The 19,738-nt window shown below is 35.3% G+C and overlaps 1 protein-coding gene across 21 annotated transcripts in view; it reads right to left on the minus strand.

The window, feature by feature from the left end:
- Window positions 1-19,738, minus strand: part of FAM13A (family with sequence similarity 13 member A) — a 379,627-nt gene that overhangs the window by 65,344 nt on the left and 294,545 nt on the right. For 15 of the 21 annotated variants that reach the window (XM_063809673.1, XM_063809676.1, XM_009448020.5 and 12 more), the window contains one exon: window positions 13,259-13,300. The exons of the other annotated variants lie outside the window; for them this stretch is intronic. In XM_063809673.1, the coding sequence (XP_063665743.1) occupies window positions 13,259-13,300 (42 nt within the window). The remainder of the gene's footprint in view (window positions 1-13,258; window positions 13,301-19,738) is intronic. 21 annotated transcript variants of the gene reach the window in all.

A 19,738-nucleotide genomic window follows, 5' to 3' on the forward strand; every position in this document is an offset into this window, starting at 1 on the left:
CATACGAATATGTTGCTTGGGAATCATCTGTCAGGTTTTTCTCCCATGTAAGTGTATATCTCATCTCTTTCAATGTAGAATCTCAAGGCCTCAAGGGACTGTACAATATTTCTCATTTTCTTTCATCACACTCCCTCCCACTACCACCACCATCATGTCTTCCATAGTACTCATTATCCCAGAGGTGATCAAAAAATGTTTACTCTTTCGCCCAAGATAATTTTCTTTAGTTAAAGCTGTAGCTCTTTGTTATGGCCACAGACAAACCCAGAAAAACCACGTAAAATCATGTGATTAGGTAAAAGGGAAGCTGATTCAAATACGTATTAAATAATTAAGAAGATAAGTAAATAAATACAAACACCCTAAGACTTACTGAGTACTTACTATGTTCCAGACACTGTGCTAAGTACTTTTACATAGATTTTTTTTTTCACTTATTATTTACAATAACCCTATGAAGAGGTACTACTCTTTTCCCTGTTTTCAGATGAAGAGGTTAGAAAGGTTAACTTACCCACAGCCATAGAACCAAGAAATAAATGAGCTAGGATTTGAACGAAGAAAGGTTTTAGCTCAGAGTCTAAGCTCTTAATCACTCCACTAGCTTGTCTTTCAATCCATTACTCACTACAGTCATCTTTGGATATGGAGGCCTGGCCTTAGGTATTTTACTTTGCTTTTAATTACAACAATTTCTCCTCTGCCTCACAATGCCTGTTATTCATAGTGGTTCCCAGGCTACATAACCAACAATAAACCCCTTTCTGCTTTCTGTCTTTAACTGGAACAAGCAGTCCTTGCTTTTGCTACTTTGTGGCTTACCCTCTGTAAATTCAACAATATATAATTAACTCCTATACTCCACTTCTCAGTACAGTTACACAACCTTGGTTTTGAGAGCAGGGACCCATATGAGTAATGACTCAGGGAAAACCCAGAAGAGAGTAAAGAATGTGGATCTGCTAGATGCTAAAAAACATTCCAAAGACATGTCATTAGCCTGTTAGTCCTCTATGCCATCTCAGAATGAAGACATGTATTTCCTCTCCTCCTTTCCACATCCTTTTGAACTGTCTTCTTTTTGACTATTAAAGCAGATCCTGATGTTTTGATGTTCATTTTCCATGAAGGGAGGGTGAAGAAAGAAAGGCAAGAAAGAAAAAGACAAGGAAACAACAAACAAGATGAGGTTCTGAGATTTCTAACTCTTTAAATAAGTGCTTCTTCATTCTTAATGTGCATAGGAATCACCTTGGCACTTGTTAATACAGACTGTGATTCAGCAGGTCTAGGTCTTGGGAAGGGGAAGCTGAGACTGCATTTCTAATACATTCCTCAGTGATTCTAATACTGTTGGTTTGTGGAAGACACTGAGTGGCAGAGGCTCTTATCTTCGCAACTAAAATTCTTCAAAACTTCAATTACTTAAATATCCCAATAATGATTTTTAAATACTGTAATCTAAGTAATGAAGGTAGGATATGGAAAACTCATGTTAACCTTAGTGAATAAAAGTCAACACATCGAAATTTCTCCAACAGCTTAGAGAAAAATGACCTGAACCATCTAAATCAGTTGTAGAGCACATTTCTCAGAGTACAAAAGTAAACGAATAAATCAATAATAAAACCAAGTAATTAAATCATATTCATATTTTTGCTAGCATATTTATTTTAGGACAGTTTTAGAATAAAGTGTGATGTTTTTAATAGTCCTTTGGAATTTCTGGTATATTTAACTAGTCTATAATTTCAGGTTCTTTTAATAGAATTCCTATATAAAGCATTAGGAGAAGATATTTTCCACTGGTAATCAGAAAAGAAAGTTCTGGTCTTGGCTCTGCAGTTGATTAGACAAAATCACTGGCAGGTTGTTGGTTAGCTTGGCTGCATTGGGTTGGTTTCTTCACATAGAAAATGAAAGGTCTGGCTAGTGATCTCTGTAGTTTCTTTCACCTCTAAAAGAAACCTCAAAAAATTGTTCTATCTCAGGTTCAGGCTTACTGCCTAAAGTTTACATGATTACAAAAGGTTATGACTGCATATTTAGTTTTATGACATAGTATCAGATACATTTATGGTTTATTAGATTCCAAAATAACTTTGGTATTTAGTCAGGCATCCACCGCCATAGTTCCTGTGGGATGTACTTAACAATTCACCCTTAACAAAATTTTAAAGAATATTTAACAAAAGCAATAGAGATTTCTTCCATAACTAAGACACTGACAAAAAGGCAATAAGCATTTAAACAATAAGCAAATAAGCCAAAGTGAAAGATAAAGAAATTTCCTTCTTCATCTGTATGTAGCTTGCTTTTTACCCTCTTCGGAGAGCTAAGAATAATGAATTTTTTTTCAGCGTCTTTGACTGATTTGCTAAGAAAATGTCTTACTTATGCATTATAAACAGTTGGATATGGAAGCGTTCATTTCCTAATGTTGACAAAGCAAGTATTTAAAATGGAAAGAAAGATGCTCACTCATATGCAGATCCCAGTTCTATGGCCAAATTCAAACCTAAGCCTACTGTTAGTGATGATGCAACTGAATATTCTATTGGCATGGTCATTTAAAATAGATTCTAAGCCTACTTTGAAATATATTCTATGACATATTGAAATATCTTTAGTCTTTATTTTTACTAGCAAAACCCAAACTATATTTCCTTAAGCCAATTATGCTCAGCAATATTAGTCTGTAAAATTTGCATGTGATAAGATGCACAGATGCCTGTTGACAAGTGATTCTTTAATTAAATCTCTTGATTTGAAATAAAAAAGCATACATTTAAAAAGAGGTTTCAAATCTACAAAATGGAGACATCTTGAAAAGCATGTGTTCTCTTTTCTGTGCGTTGTCTTATTTCAGTATGTTCTCCTCTATGGCATATAAAATCCTGCCTGTAAAATATTACCGTTTTATTAGGAAACATGAGGTCTAACAAAATTATCAGTTTCTCTAGGATATAATATTTAAATTTACTCTTTTTTTAATTGAGCAAGGATTAAAAAGACAATTATGAGATGTTCGCTTAAATAAACCTAAGGATAAAGCTCATGTAACAATCATCAAAATAGCCTAAAATTCTTAATTTGTCAATTTAACAAAATATAGTATTTTTAGTATCATCTTAAAATATGATAAGTTGATATGCAGCATCAACATTATACATATATAACAATGCACATATTTGTTATGGTATAATGGCTTTCTAAATTAAATTTTGTTCATAATTTTAGTGCATTCTTCATAGTGTCATACATTAAAACAATTCAATCCTCAATATTTATTCCTTTTGTTTTAACCTCTAGCTATGATTATCATATGCAGAACTTTAATGGAACATTTGTTGGTATTTAAACTCTGATAAAAGTTGCATCATCCTTTTGCATCATTACAGACATTTTGGGTAGCCTCAAATCTTGGTTTAAAATTGCATACTGTGCATAATATACTACAATATATATTGAAAACATACTACATGGATATAACTCAAAAAGAGGAAAATATTTATCCTCATACCTTCTCTAATTCATGTTTCCTATTCTTTTAGATAGCCTGATTTGAAGAAAAAATTACTCTTCACAGCTATATCTTAATACTATATTAAATTTATTCTAACAAATCAAATATAACCCATCGAAATGTCAGAATACTCATCTTTTATACAGCTTCTTTTGACAATTATTGATGTTTTCAATTTTATATATTTAGTATGTTTTAGCATAAAAAGAAATTGAAAGTTTAGTTTTTACACTAAGGTCTATATTAACAAAATTATAAAATGTAATGGATAATTCACTTATATACTGTATCCCTTTTCCATTTTACAGAAAATTGAAGAGCAGAGAATTTAAGTATCTAAGTTTATACAGCTCCATTCTATCTATGTAGTCTGGCTTCAGGGTATGTCCTCGATACTCTGAACAATCTTTATTCTCAAATAATGCTGCTATTTACATAAATTGTTGGCTATACCTCTAGTTATTTCATTAGAATTAGGTTACTAAAAGTGCTTTTTTTGATTCAAATAGATTTTCTCCAAATTTATATAATGCAGAAAATTTTTATTTCATCTAGGTTTTCATGTTTATTAGTTTCAAATTGCATGATGTATTCTCTAATCTTTTAAAAAATTATTATAACCCTTAAACTTCAGTTATGATTATTAGTATCATCTCTCATTTTTCTCAAGCTTATCAAGAATTTTCTATCTTGTAATTTTCATTTTTAGTCTCAAAGAACCAGCTCCCGAATTCAAGTATCAGTTCTGCTCGTTTTCTGTTTTCTTTTATTATTAATGAGTTATTTTAGGTTTCAAAGAGGTTGCTTTTTCTTCCTTTCTATAACTTCTTATTCTGAATGTGTGGCTGATTTATCTTCAATCTTGTGTTAGGTTACCTCTTAAAATAAGTTTAGACTTTATTCTATAAATTTTCATATATACTTTTTCTTTATTTTCTTAACAGTATGCACTTGAGATTCTTATTTACTCTTTGAGTTATCCCCTTCCTCCTGTCCCCTTACAAGAGTTTTCATTGGTTGATTGAAAGTTTTTGTCATTAATTACACTGTGGTCAGAAATTATTGGCTATCAAAATTTCTGCTCTTTAAGAACTTTTAAAGATAGCTGAATAATTTTTATAAAGTAGCAGAAATGCTTGATTGAGCTCTATTTATATTACGCAAAATTTCACATATGTATATAGGTGCTCATTTATTTGAAATCTTATTAATTTTACAAAATTCTCAATGCTATCTATCCTGTAAATTTTGTTATGGACATATAGTTATATGTATAAGTCCTATATTTCAAATGTGTTTACTTGTTTACCCTTGATAATGTAAGAATTCAAATTTATATGATTTGATAATACCGTAGATATGTTTATCTTTTTATTATTGATCTTTCTGTGCCACTTTGTTTTAGGTATGACTCTTTTGCAAATGGTATAGTTCAACTAGGTTTTTTTTTTTAGTAGTTTAGCTTTTCTCAAATAATTTAATCCACTTACATTTATTGTCCTAGCTGATTTGTTCTAGTATTGTTTTTGCTTTGTACTTTCTAATTTGGGAACTTGCTTTTCCTTTGGTTTCTGACATTGCTCTTATCTTTTGAAGGCATTCTGAATATAGGAATCCTATGCACAATTCTACTATGGTTGCTTCTCATGCCCATATTTCTCTCATTATTATTAAAAATATGGCAAAAACTGCAATTACTTTCACGTCAACCTAATAAAATAAGAAAATAGACAAAAAAACCTCGACACCTGCTTCTATTTTCCTGTTTATGTAAGACAAGAAAATTATAGTTTCATTACTTTCTTTGCCTTTCCACCAATGCTTATAATCAGATCTCTAGGTCCTACTAATTTTTTTTTTTAATTTATCTCTCAATTAGCTGGGCACACACTATACTTGTATTTTACAAATATGTTTCTTCATTCAAATTATAGTTTTCAGATTGGCTTTTCAATCTCTGACTTTCACATCTAACATTATTACTCTGATAGTTTTGAGGGTTTTTTTTTTTGAGACAGTGTCTTGCTCCGTCACCCAGGCTGGAGGGAGTACAGTGGCATCATCACAGCTCACTGAAATCTCAAACTCCTGGGCTCAAGCAATCCTCTTGCTTTGGCCTCACAAGAAACTGGTGTACATCAACACACCTGGGCAATTTATTTATTTTCTTACAGAGACAGAGTCTTGCTATGTTGCCCAGGTTGGTCTCAGACTCCTGGTTTCAAGAGATCCTCCCACTCTGGCCTCCGAAAGTGCTGGGATTACAGGAGAGAACTACTGTGTCCAGCCTGTCACGTAGTTTTTATCTTTATCCTGTTCCTTTTTATTCCAGAAGGGCATCTCCAGTTTCTCTTTTATCATGTATTTGACTGATTTTTAATCATTTCTCTTCTTTACTGCCTTCAACATAGTTTTTAAAGTCTCTTCTAAAACATTTCTAGGGTTGTTTTTCCCTCCTCATTTCAGCTGTTCTTTCTGTATCCCCAGCCTTTCAATTCCAAGCCTACTCTGCTTTAATGGCTTCCTACTGTTTCAAAAAGGTTTATGTCCTTGAGGATTTTTTGAGAAGATGAACAATATTAGTTCTCAAGTTTTCATCTGAATTTTATAAAAATCAATTCTCTAGATTCTGCTTTTATGCTGAGTCATTGAGGCAGATCATCCTTTCCCCTAGTTTGTAATTTTTCTTCATAGGTCCCAAATAGTTTCTTTGTGTTTAGTGGTTCTTAAGGTGGAACAATCAATCTAGGCAGAACCAGTTCCAACAACCTGGGAAGGTAGATTGTTCTTAGTTTATATAATTGTCCACTTGGCTGTGAGCAGATGCCTCCTCCTGGATTTAGATTTGAAGAGCCAGTATCTGAATCTGCCCTAGAATAATCTATAATGCCTACTTAGGTGGACTTGCTTTTTGGTCCAATTTTATGATTATGCTGGAGAATTGGAAACAAATTTGTGCTTTGTTTTGGGGTAGTGTACACTTGAAAGCACATACGAAAATCCAATAATCTTCTTCCCTTTATCCCTTTCTCAAATGCTGTTGCTAGGTGACTGAGCATCCCAGGAGAAGAATCCCTTTCTTCTCCATTGTTTTGTACACTGAGTATTCTTGTCTGAATGGATATTGAAATAAAAAAGCTGATGAGGGCAGAGAGGTGAAAAACAATAAAAACACAACTCGGCTCTAGATGGTTCAGAAAAGAAGTTTCTGCTCAGTTGAGGAAATGTCACTAGCTTTTCTGGTTAGTGCAATAGACAGTAGAAGACAGCCAAGTCAGTTTTTCCTCCCTTCCTTTTCTCTTTGTGGCTATCTGTATTGTTTAGTTGGCAGAACATGAAGTCTGCAAGGTAAAAATATGTTTCTCCGTCCACGCCATAGATGATGTGACTTTTGACATGGCTTTTCTTTATCATTGCTACAGAGCTGTCTCTAGAGTTTGTCTTTTATATCATCATTGGATATTAAATAGAAAGCTGGGAGTACTGTATCAGGCAAAGGCAGTCTGCTACCTGTTTAAACTAGAGGCTTACATTTTATTAAAATCTGAAGTTCTACAAAGGGAAGTCCACAGAGAGGCAGGGAAACTGAGGAATGAAGTAACAAGAGACCTAGGCAGAATGGATATAAAGGTGTAATTTTCTACAAGTGAATTCTTCTTTATCATGCTGAGGTATAAAGAGGTAAAAATATGAAGAAAAGCATTTAAAATGCATTAATTTATCTTTCTCAGTATAGCTCTAAACATATGCTTAATATTTTTATTAACATTGTTAGAATTAAACCCAGAATCTATACTTACATCTTACTACGCAAAAAATAAATAAATAAAAAATAATGACTGGTGATTCTCAGATCAAGAACTCAATAATGAGTCTTAAAAATTGTATGACAAACAGTAGTAAACTTTGTAGCCATTCCTCAGTTATACTGTTGGTCTGGTTCTGTGTAGGCACCTAGCACGACCTGAGACTTAGAATCCTGACCAATGAGACACAAACATCTTTAAAGAAATCCACATACTTCACAACTAAAGGATGGCTATTATTAGAAAAACAAAATACCAAGTGTTGACAAAAATAAGGACAAATTGGAACTGTGTACTTTACCTGTGGAAATGTAAAACGATGTAGCTGCTAGGGTAAATAGTATGGAAGTTCCTCAACAAATTAAACGTAGAACTACCATATGCTCCAACAATTCCACTTTTTTTTTTTTTAATTATTAGACAGAGTCTTGCTCTGTTGCCAGGCTGGAGTGCCATGGCACAATCTCGGCTCACTGCAACCTCCGCCTTCCGGGTTCAAGGGATTCCCCTGTCTCAGCCTCCTGAGTAGCTGGGACTACAGATGCATGCCACCATGCACGGCTAATTTTTTTGTATTTTAGTAGAGACTGGGTTTCACCATATTGTCCACGATGGTCTCGATCTCCTGACCTTGTGATCCACCCACCTCGGCCTCCCAAAGTGCTGGGATTACAGGCGTGAGCCACTGTGCCTGGCCCCAACAATTCCACTGCTGAGTATATACCCAACAGAAATGAAAGCAAGGACTTGGACAGATATTTGTACATCCATGTTCATAGCAGCATTATTCACAATGGCCAAAAGATGGAAGCAACCTAAGTGTCTATTGACAAGTGAAAGGATAAACAAAATGTAGTATATACATAGATGGAAATATTATTCAGCCTTCAAAAGGAAGAAAATTCTGACACATGCTACAACATGGATGTACCCTGAGGTATGCTAAGTAAAATATGCCAGTCACAAAAGGACAAAGACTGTAAGATCCCACTCATATGAGGTACCCGGAGTAGTCAAATTCTTAAAGACAGAGAGTGAAATGGTGGTTGCCAGGGGATAGGGAAAGGAGGAAATGAGAAATTAGTGTTTAGTGAGTACAGAATTTCAGTTTTACAAGATGCAAAGAGTTCTGAAGATGGATGGTGATGACAGTTGTATAACAATGAGAATGTACTTAATGCCACTGAACTGTACATTTAAAAATGGCTAAGATGGCAACCTTTGTTTATATTTTACCATAATACAAAAACCAAAACCAAAACAGCAGAGCTCCACAGGCAGAGAGGATGTGCCCCCTCCGTTTAGAAACACTATTCTGGCCAGGCGAGGTGGCTCGCACCTGTAATCCCAGCACTTTGGGAGGCCGAGGTGGGCAGATCACTTGAGGTCAGGAGTTTGAGACCAGCCTAGCCAACACAGTGAAACCCTGTCTCTACTAAAAATATAAAAATTAGCCGGGTGTAGTGGCGGGTGCCTGTAATCCCAGCTACTCTGGAGGCTGAGGCAGGAGAATCGCTTGAACCTGGGAGGTGGAGGTTGCAGTGAGCCGAGATTGTGCCACTACACTCCAGCCCGGGCGACAGAGTGAGACTCCATCTCAGAAACAAAAACAAAAAAAAAAAAGAAAAAAAAAAAAGAAAAAGAAACACTATTATAATAAAAAGGAAAACAAATATTTTTAATAAGTAGTTGTGTCTAAAGACATCCAGATACCTAGCTGACTTTATCATCTTGCTAAAAAAGTGGATACTTAAATAAACAGCTTGCTTGTTTGTTCCACTTCTTAGTAGCCTAAAACAGGGTTTTGAATAAATATAATGTCTGGTATGCTACACTTCTCCAAAACTCTCCCATGTGATAATGAAGGATTTTTACCTTAAAATAATCATTTAGAAAACATACAATATGCTCCTTAAGGAGAAAAACAAACTATTAGAAGTTAAAGCTAATGAAGCATAATACAAAAAAAAAATCACAAACATACAAATTCCAGCATAAGTTGTTTGGAAAACCATTCCTCAGAAAAATTACCTAAAAATGCTTTAGAAAGAAGTTTTCTACATATCAGGAATAGCAGTGGCATGGTATAATATTCAGATCCCATCTAAATATCGAGTAATATTTTAATTTGAATTTAGCCAGTCATTTTTTTCTTTAACATAAATGTACAGTTATGAGACTGAGAAAATCGATAGTTCCCAGGCTCTAGCAATTAAAAATTAACCAAATTAGAAACAGTAAGTCTATCTGCAAAACAGCTAACTTAGAAATAAATCCATCTGATGCTCCTTCAGGAAAATTAGAAAACAGATGAAACACCAAAGCTGACCTTAATCCAAACATGCTAAATTAATAATTTAGCCTCAGTTTGCACTGTGAGTATTAAAACTTGGGTTGATATTTTAAGAGATGGTCAATTCCAGGATTTTCATGGAGCACTAAATGAGAAAACGAAAAGAGAGGAAGATCAATGCACCTGCTAGAAGATAGGTGTTAGGTAAGCAAGGACCAAGTTTCAGATGCCAGGTGAGTTATTTAGAGCCCAATGAACAAAACTGGTCTATAGCCCCTGAAGCACATACCCTCAGATTTTGATAAAGCACATTAAACACAGGTTCTACATATGCAAGTTATATGTATAATCCAGGAATTTGTAAAGAAGGAGTTCAAGGATAGAAGTCTGATGAAATGGGATAAGGATGGGATCTGATCCTGCTCATAGGAGCATGAAAGTGGTGTAGGGGAGGTGGGAGCTGGTAGAGATGAGGAGAAACAGCAAAAGGAGATGCAGAACCCGAGTCTTAGTGGAAACCAAACACTGAAATCCAAACTCAGGCTTGCAGACACTGAAAACTCAGGCAAACAGAAGTAGAGCAGCAACAGATCCTAGACAGATCTGACTGGAGGCCAGGTAAAAGAATGCAGACAATAAAAGGTTGAACATGGCACAGAAGAAGACCACCACCAAGTTGTTTTGATGCTCAGCTGAGCAACTGAGGTAGGGGCCCTGTTGTTTGGGATTGCAGCCTAGACTATAAAAGAGAACAGGGTATGAACATCCTGGCCAAGAACATTCTCCACCTTAAGTGTGCAGGTCATGTTTATTCTGCTGTAGTCTTACTAAGGGTTTGGCATAACCTATTTTTCCCTTTCATTTCCCTAATCATTTCAACTGGGCTGGTAATCCCTAATAAGCGTCTGGGGAACAATGACATCTACTGTTTGAGCTCCTATAACTGCAATTAACTTGCTACATGGAATGGTGGCAGGTGTAGATTGATAGCTACTGTTTCCTTCCTTTGCAAAAAATGACAAATGGCTCTGTGGTGAGTTAAGTTGGAGAAGTTCTGAAATTAGAGATGACAGAGTTATCACAGAAGATATTTGATTTAGAATAAAAATATGAGTGTGTGTCTATTTATAACAGCCCTACCATATTACAGAAAGGACTGAAGGTAACTGAAATATATGATAGACTAACATGGGATTCAGGCATGACTGTTCAATGAGAATATCACATTATAGAAACTGAAATTCCATAAAGTGATAACAAGAGCAACATAATGACTGAAACGGCCTCTCTGGTTCCCTGTTCCTGCATCCCTTTCTTCTCCCCTAGCCACAGCAAGGTCCTGGGACCTCCACTAGTGTGCACTGTGGCCTCTTCACACGCTCTCCGTCTGCATCCTCTATCCCAGACACAGACTCTGTCCTGTTATATACAATCCATCTCTTCTCCACTCCAGTAGCAGGATTCCCATGTGATCTCCTATACCCGAGGGCCGCTATGGGTCATCTACCCTCCTTCCTTTGAGACTGGAGGCCTGCTCTGCTCTCATCTTCTGTCTGTTCTGATCTGCACTCTCTGAAGACTGTCCACTCACAGACTTGTAGCCACTGAGTTTTGCTGTTCCACCTCTTTATGCTGGACCTTTCAGAATTAACCACCAAACTGAATATGCCATTGCTGACCAGCTTTCCCAGCCCTATCCGCTCCATGGCTGCTTGTGGCTGGATCTACTTCCGGTGAGTAACCCTCTCAGCAGACGTGTCTTATGTCTTGATTGGGCCTATTTTGAAATTCTAATTTCAGGCTAAATAATTACTATTTTTGCATTTGTGAAATAGTTCTGCTTAGTTTAAATCTCCATCATATGAAAAGAATGCCTGCTGGTAACTTCTCCTTTTTCTACCATAAATGTGGGCCAGTATGCATATTCATTCTCTTTTTCCCCCTAATTTTATCATATTTAATTTTTATGACGCAACATTGAAAATATCAAGTAGCTTCTATTAAGAGTTCAGTAAATATATTATTGATTTTCTTTTACTGTATTTTCTTGTACTTTCATTCTGCAAGTACAGGACATTCAGAGAAATAAGTTCTCATTCGTTGGCATGAACCAGTGCTAAAGTCTCCTATACTATGTAAAACTAAATTTCCATTAATATATAATAAACATTTGTTGATATTACTGTGTATATTTATATAATGAATATCAGACTCACTACGTGCTCAGCAACATCCTGATGTGTTCACAGGAATTGCATAGTTGAGATACCCTATGAACCAGAGTATGCTGATTTGGTTGGCAGGAAACCAGGATGAAAAAATGGACCACGTTGTCTCATACTGAAACCTCAAATGTTCCCTCTCTTGCCATAAAGTGATTATGCAATATGCTGCAAGTCACTAAAGGGTAAACACTATTAAAAAGCAGTTACTTGGCTAAGCCTGAAGTCCTATGACACATTTCTGAAGTACTAGTGGTTGAATTATAGCCTAAATCCATTCTGGGACTATTTCAACAAGTCAGATTCAAAAATAAATAAATAAACAAATTCTGTATTGCATCCCCTGACATTTCTTTTAAAAAGCAGTAGACTTCAGGCCAGGCGTGGTGGCTCATGCCTGTAATCCCAGCACTTAGGGAGGCTGAGGCGGGTGGATCACGAGGTCAGGAGTTCAAGACCAGCCTGGCCAAGATGGTGAAACCCTGTTCTACTAAAAATACAAAAATTAGCCGGGCGTGGTGGTGGGTGCCTGTAATCCCAGCTACTCGGAAGGCTGAGGCAGAGAATTGCTTAAAACCGGGAGGCGGAGGTTGCAGTGAGTCAAGACCATGCCACTGCAATCCAGCCTGGGCGACAGAGTGAGATTCCATCAAAAATAAATAAATAAATAAAATAAAATAGATAAAAAGCAGTATACTTCAGGAAATATTTTAAAAAACAAACATCAGCATTATTCTACATGCGTATATACTTCTCAAATATATTTTCTAAGCCTTTGAAGTGGGTAGGTAGTAAGAAAAGACATGCAATAAGGAAGACTTGATTCTAGGCTATATCTCAGATGACTCACTGGAAAACTCTATCAGTACAGCATTCAATCACCAGAGAGAAGTGATCTTGAATTCTGTTAATTTACCTGCTTCAACATAGTTACTCTGGGTTTGTAAGTTTTAGAAAATCATCTTAAACCCTATAAACTTGCTGAATATTAGTTTCCTTCTCCGCTATGACATAGAAAACGATGTAACACAACCCAAGGCTTTATCTGTGAGTGGGTCTTGTACCCATTTGCCCCCACTAACCTATGCATATGTATATGTATAAAATAGAGATTTTTAACTTTGCTTACAGCCTAATCATCAGGCAGTTTTTAAATTAAAATGATCACCTTGGCACTTTTGAATTTAAAACAAAATGTCTTATTTTAGTTGTTCAACTATATTAGACATTTAAAAAAAAATTTCTTGAACCAAAGGGGAAAATACAGTGAGGTGAAGAGCTCCAGCAAGTTAGTCTGGCCACAGTAATGAATGTTCTATTGAAAGAGATTAAAATGAGCAAATAAACCCAAAGAAGCCTTCACCCTCCTTTATTCCCTGTAGTAGACCAACAAAAATCAAATAAATACCTCAAATAGAAAGGTGACAGAGGTCTTTCATCTTCCTGTGAACTAAAAGGAAAATAAATTTTGAATTAATGTAATGTCTGTTAATATGACATGTCAATTTTACTAAAAATGTTCTACCTGTCAAAAATGTTGATTTAGCACATTAAAGCCAATCTCATGATGGAATAAGGTTAGTAAAACACGATCCACCTCGGACCTAGCCAAGGTCAATTACTTCCTGTCAGGATACCATCAAGTGAGGCTTCTTTCAAGATCAGCTAAGACAGAAGTAATTCACATCACACTTTCAAGAGGAAGCTTTTTACTGCCTTATTCTAGAGGCCCAATTCAAGTATTCGTATATTACACATAAACCCTTAAAATGATTACATACTAATTTATCTCAACAAAGCTGACTGCAGCTCATTAACATGATGATGAAAATAAGAAACAACCAACAAAACATTCCTGTTAAGAACGAGCCACTTCAGGAATGATTCCCTAGCAATGCAGAGCACATCAGTAAACAGCACCATACTCACGGGCTCTTTGTCCTTCTGTAGTTACTGTACTAAGTATTAACTAGTGTGTATAACATGAAAGGACACAAATGAAATCATTAAAAAGTTTAAGTTCCTCAAACAACACAGACAAAATATGAAGCTTAATACATTGAAAGTTAATTTTTTTTTTTTTAAGAGACATGGTCTCACTGTTGGCCAGGCTAGAGTGCACTGGTACAATCATGGTTCACTGTAGCCACAAACTCCCAGGCTCAAGTGATCCTCCCACATCAGCCTCTGGGGTATCTGGGACCACAGGAACGTGCTACCATGCCAGGCTAGTTTTTTATTTTTTGTGGAGACAGAGTCTCACTATGTTGCCCATGCTGGTCTTGAACTCCTGGGCTCAAGTGATCCTCCCACCTCAGCCTCCCAAAGTGCTAGGATTACAAACATGAGCCACCATGCCTGGCCTAGAAATTTAATTTTTAAAATGTAACATATATGCTATATTTTCTTTTCCTTTCTTTAGTATGTTTTATTTTTCCTAATAAATGATCTCAAAGTATAGAATGAATCCCTCCCCCTTGCGGTCCACTGGAGTGATCTCTGAACTTTTAAAATTATGCACTCATAAAACTTGCTTTTCAGTGGCCACTCCCCTCAAATATATAACTGATTAAATATATAACTATATTATGTACATCATTAAACAGATAAAAGTAGAAAGATAAAGTATTAAATAAAATGAAAAAGAAAGTCTAATATTTTCTTTTGTACCCCTAGGATTCCTCTTGGATATCACCTGGGGTGTACACCACCTTACCGCATCTGGGAAAGCAACTAATTACCTGCAGCATTCTCTTTCTCTCTCTTTTTGCTTATTTTTAATTTTCTTAAGCATCATTCATGAAAAGAGAAAAGTCTGCTTCGACTGATAGTATTAAACTTGCAGTCAATAAACTCTTATTACAGAGTTATACTGTAAAACACACACAAGCAAACAAAATCCTGTCCTGGAAGTTGAATAGGTCTTAACATTTTAGAAGGAATATGGAACATAAAATGTGACACACTGTTTTTCATTCTCTCATGATTTGGGTTTCCAATTTCAACACTGATCAGCTGTTCTAATGCCCATGTTGCCAAATACCTTAATGTTTATAACTAATGGTGTTAACTCTTCCCAGGTGAGGGGTAAGTGATGGGCTGTAATGTGGATGGGCTGAGGGCAAAGCTTGTAGAATTAGGTTGCAGGGTTGAAGAGTAAGAGGGGACAACACCTGGGAAATGTCCAGGTGTCCAGGAAGAAACCACCTGAAACAGCGCTATTATAGGAGGTGACTACTTTTAAGTCAACCTGACAGAAGTCGCTTACACATTTGACTTCCAAATACTCCTAGAAAACACTAAAGAAAACAATTTTAGAAATGTTAGAACTGGGTTTCCTGATCAAGAAATTGATCATTATGCCAAAGAAACACCATGCCAAACAAACAAAAAAACCTGCCACTAAAAACCTATAATGATTTTGTTATTCTAGGAAAGGCCTCCATATTTTGTAAAATTAGTACTACATACTTTCTTTGCCCAGAACAGATCCTTTACTCTAACATGTAGCAAACTGAAGGAAAATTAACATGGTTACTGTAACATTCTTTGATGTGCATTCAATTAGCAATATGCTTGATTTTCTTAAGTGCTTTTGAGAGATGATTTAAATGGTTCAGGGCTTTGAACACAGCTGTTTATGTGTCTTAGCTATTTGTGTCTGTGTGCTGAATTTCTCTGCAGCAAACAGAAGCAATACTTTTTTCCTTTCATCTCCCTCACAAATTTCATATCAATTATGACTGCGGGCCAGATCCTACCACAGGTCCTACATTAATTATCTCAATTAGATACTCACAAAACTTCCCTGGTTCTGGCTTCTTGCTCCTTAATTCTGGTGAGAAAAGCAGTCTCAGAGTGAGTACATAACTCATTCAGATGATGCAGCTAGTGATGTGTAAATTACTGTATTACATGTTAGTTCATTTTTCTTACTTATTGTTTTCCCTTGATTTTTAACTTACTAAAGTACAGCGAGATGACTAGGTTAGTGAAGAAAATGCATTCGATGGCCAGTCTGCATTCCAGCAGCCACAACAAGATCTCGTGGACTTGATAAGCTCCTTGTCATGCTTCTGATTATGGCAACTCTACATCACCTTAGTCAAAGTCCATCCGTAATGCATTATGCCTGACAGCACTTATAAGGTGATTAATTTATTAAAATATACTGGCACGATGTCAAGAATGTCTCTTGATAGAAACACAAGATTTTAATCATAAGCAAATATTTTATCTGGCCTGCATTTGCACAAAGTAAATTCATCAATGAAAGACAAAATAAGAAATTCTTAATTTGGCTATGCCCCTGAATTTTGACCAGTTTTTGTTCTAAAAAAGAAAATGTAAGCACTGAAATTTAAGTAAAATAAAGCAGAGTCAGCATTACATTTAGTCAACAATCAGCAGTTAACAGTGGAGCAATCCATGCACAGTCCCTGAGAAAAACAATATAATTTGGAAAGAAAATGAGGGTAAATAAATCAATTTTTATTTTAAAAGCTTATTTCTCTTTTCCCTTTCATAAAAGTACCCTTTTCTGGGATTTAGTAATACAATCTAAACAAAGGCATAAATTTTGAGACAACTAAATCATTGATTTCAAATTGATTAAGCCAACTAATTTTAGAAATAAATTTAATGCATTGACTTCGAAGGTAATTTTAAGGAAAAATGGCCAAGGACAATTCTTCCAAATAAAATCAACAAAATAAACTTTTCCACAAAATGTACAAACCAGAATGCACATTTGAAAAAATTACCATTTTTATATAGCTGTACAAAGATATTGTACTATTACTACAGGCTCCAAAACATCTTTAACAAAGATTATTTACACCTATTTCTGTTTTCGTGTCAATCTGTCATGTTCAATGATACTAAAGGATTTTGCCTAAATTCTAACTTGAGCATAATTTGTCATAATTTTTTCCTAAAGATGAAATTGAGAATTAATTCTGATTCACTTTTAATTTTTAAAAATAAGCACATGTTCTGTGAATGAAGAAGGAAGTGTGTGTCATGAAATTAAACCAATGACAAATTGAAACAACTTAGAATTCATTCGATTTCCTCCTTGGTTACCAGTAAAAACTCCATGTTTTAATTATTTCCTATTTGCTGACTCTCAATAATGACCAAGCTTAAGCAGCCAATTATAAGTAGTTTACTTTAAAAAAAAATCAAACATACATTGAGAGATTTGGGCAATCACCTCATTTATGTGATTATGCTTAATGTTCTCAGATACATGGTACTATATTCTCAAAATAACTGCTTGTAGGAAGAACATTTATCATATAGACCTAAATAATAGTCTAAATCTAAGAAGCTACAACTGAGAATGCCAATAACTTAGATATTTTTATCTACGTTTTAGCAGAGTCCTGTCTAACTTATTTTTTATACAGCTTGACATTGGTTAATGCGCATAAATAAATGACACCTAGACTGATAATCTCTTCATGAGTTACCCTAATTTCTAAACTGAAGCCACAGAATGCAGTGCAATGCCTATCAGTTTAATTATACAGCAAGCTAAAGGAAATCATGAAAGGCATAGTGTTGTATATGTCTAAGAAAAACCAAATAATGTTGGGAGAATTCCCAGGGCAAGTACCCAGAATGGACCTTCAATTACTCGATCAAACCACCATTCCATTCCATTCCCTTTTTAACTCTCCAATTACTTCAACTTTCTAATTGGTTAATGTGGCTGGCTACCAGAAAATTAACATAATTTGCATATTTAGCCACACATTTTAAATATATTTCTAAGTGGTTTGAGACAGAAGAAATAGTTTGTAAGTGTTCCTTGAATACTGAAAAGTACAGAAAAACAAGTAAATGCTAAGAATTCGGTCCCATTCATTGAAGAAACTAGAAAAACCATCCATGAGGCTTAAAAAACAAAACAAGGAGCAAAAGAGAAAGTGAGGGACAAGTATAAAGAAACAAAAGAAAAGTATAAAGTAAACATTTTTTCAGGAACTCAGGCATTTTCCACATGTGCTACAAATGTAAGGGGAGGAATTTTCTTAAAGAATGATAAGTGAAGTTAGCACATTTTCCTTTCCTTCCTTGTTCTCAAAACATAAAGTGCAACACATGTACTTGAGCATTTTCAATTTATCCACAGTCTCAGTCGTTAACCATGCCCCTTGCCAACTGGGGAGGTACGTGGCAGCCACTGTTCTGTTGCTTAGGTTTTTGGTTTGGTCCCAATCAAGAACATTAAAAAAAAAAAGTCCCCGTGGGCTTTTTTTTTTTTTTTTTCTGGAAAACAAATGTAAGAGTTTTCGGATCAGTTCATAACTGTTTGCAGCTGTAATTTGTTGGGGGTGGGGGATATTTTACAATTCTTTTTTGTAAACCCAGGCAGCTTTGTTTATAGTTTTATTATTTGCACTTTGTGCCTAAGAACACAACTCTTAGCCAGTAGAAATACAAATTATTGCAGTTCAAGGGCAAATAGATTTTCCAAACCAAAGGTTAAATGCAAAGAGCTGAAGTTGTTAGTATTCACAGAACAGAAATTTTTAGCTAACAGTAAGAGGTATTATTCTGAAGGCAAAACAAATAGACAAAAAGACTTCCAAAGATTTAGATTTTATTCCAATAAGACAGAAAAATATTTCTACCAATTTTTGTCTGTTTAGTGGAAATTTGAAATATACTGTTATCAGCTGAATTATGTCACCCCAAAAATATACACTGAAACCATAATCCCTCATACTTTAGAAAGTTATCTTATTTAGAAACAGGGTCTTGACAGAGATGATCCAATTAAAATAAAGTCATTAAGATGGGCCTGAATCTAATATGACTAATGTCCTTATAAAAAGGGGAAATTTGGACACAGACACAGATATGCACCCAGGCAGAATATCATGTGAAGATTGGAGTTATGCTGCCCCAAGCAACGGAACTACTTGAAGCTAGGGAAGAGGCCTGGAACATATCAAATTCAGATAGAAAAACATGCCTAACAAAGGTGCTTCAATCTTACTTACACAAAGGTTATGCTCTGAAAGTTCATTTACAGGAATGCTAAGACTATAATCAATTTCCCATACTGACATGGGGATTTGGTTTCCAGGCCTGTATTCAAAAGTCTATCTAACCTCTCATTCAAGTGAACTATCCTCATAAGCAGTCGAGATACAATATTTTTTTAAAGTTTTAATGATGATTCAGTTAGAAACACATTTTATATCATGACAGTATACATACATATAAATCAGATATAAATTTCACAAAAATTATTCTTAGTTTGCTGGGATATTTTCTATTTTGTTATTAATATTGGTCACATCCTGCTAAATTGGCTTTATGACCACTAATAGGTCATGACCCACAGAATTAAAAAATACTGTTCTAGAACACTATGCTAAATACACATCTCCCTTGCTTGCTATATAATGCACACTGAATGAACGCTGATGAATTAAGATCTATGTTCTCACAAGACAAAGGGAAAAAACTCTTTCTTTCTCTGTCCTACTGCCAAAATCAGCTCTGGACCAAAGAAGTACAGATTTTGCTGAGTGTAGATGGTAAAGAAAAGCAGAGAGAAAATGGGTCTGGATATGCCCAGTAGTGGGCATGATGACGTAGTTGTGGAAGGCCAGGAGGAGCTGACAGAATATCTCCAAATCTCTCTTAAATAGTCTTTCCCTAGTTACACCACAGGACGGTGTCAAGAATGAGACTCAGAGAGACAGTGAAGGACATCATTTTGCATAGGACATGGCCTCCATGGCTCTTCCTTATTTGTACGACTGTGGCATTCTTTATCACCTATTCTGTCTTCTAGAATCAAAGAAATATTATACTTACAGAAAACTAAGGATCATCTCATTCCATTTCAATCCTACCTACTCAGCTA

This window comes from Pan troglodytes, chromosome 3 (genome assembly GCF_028858775.2).
Source record: "Pan troglodytes isolate AG18354 chromosome 3, NHGRI_mPanTro3-v2.0_pri, whole genome shotgun sequence".
In the NCBI taxonomy this organism is placed as follows: Eukaryota; Metazoa; Chordata; class Mammalia; order Primates; family Hominidae; genus Pan; species Pan troglodytes.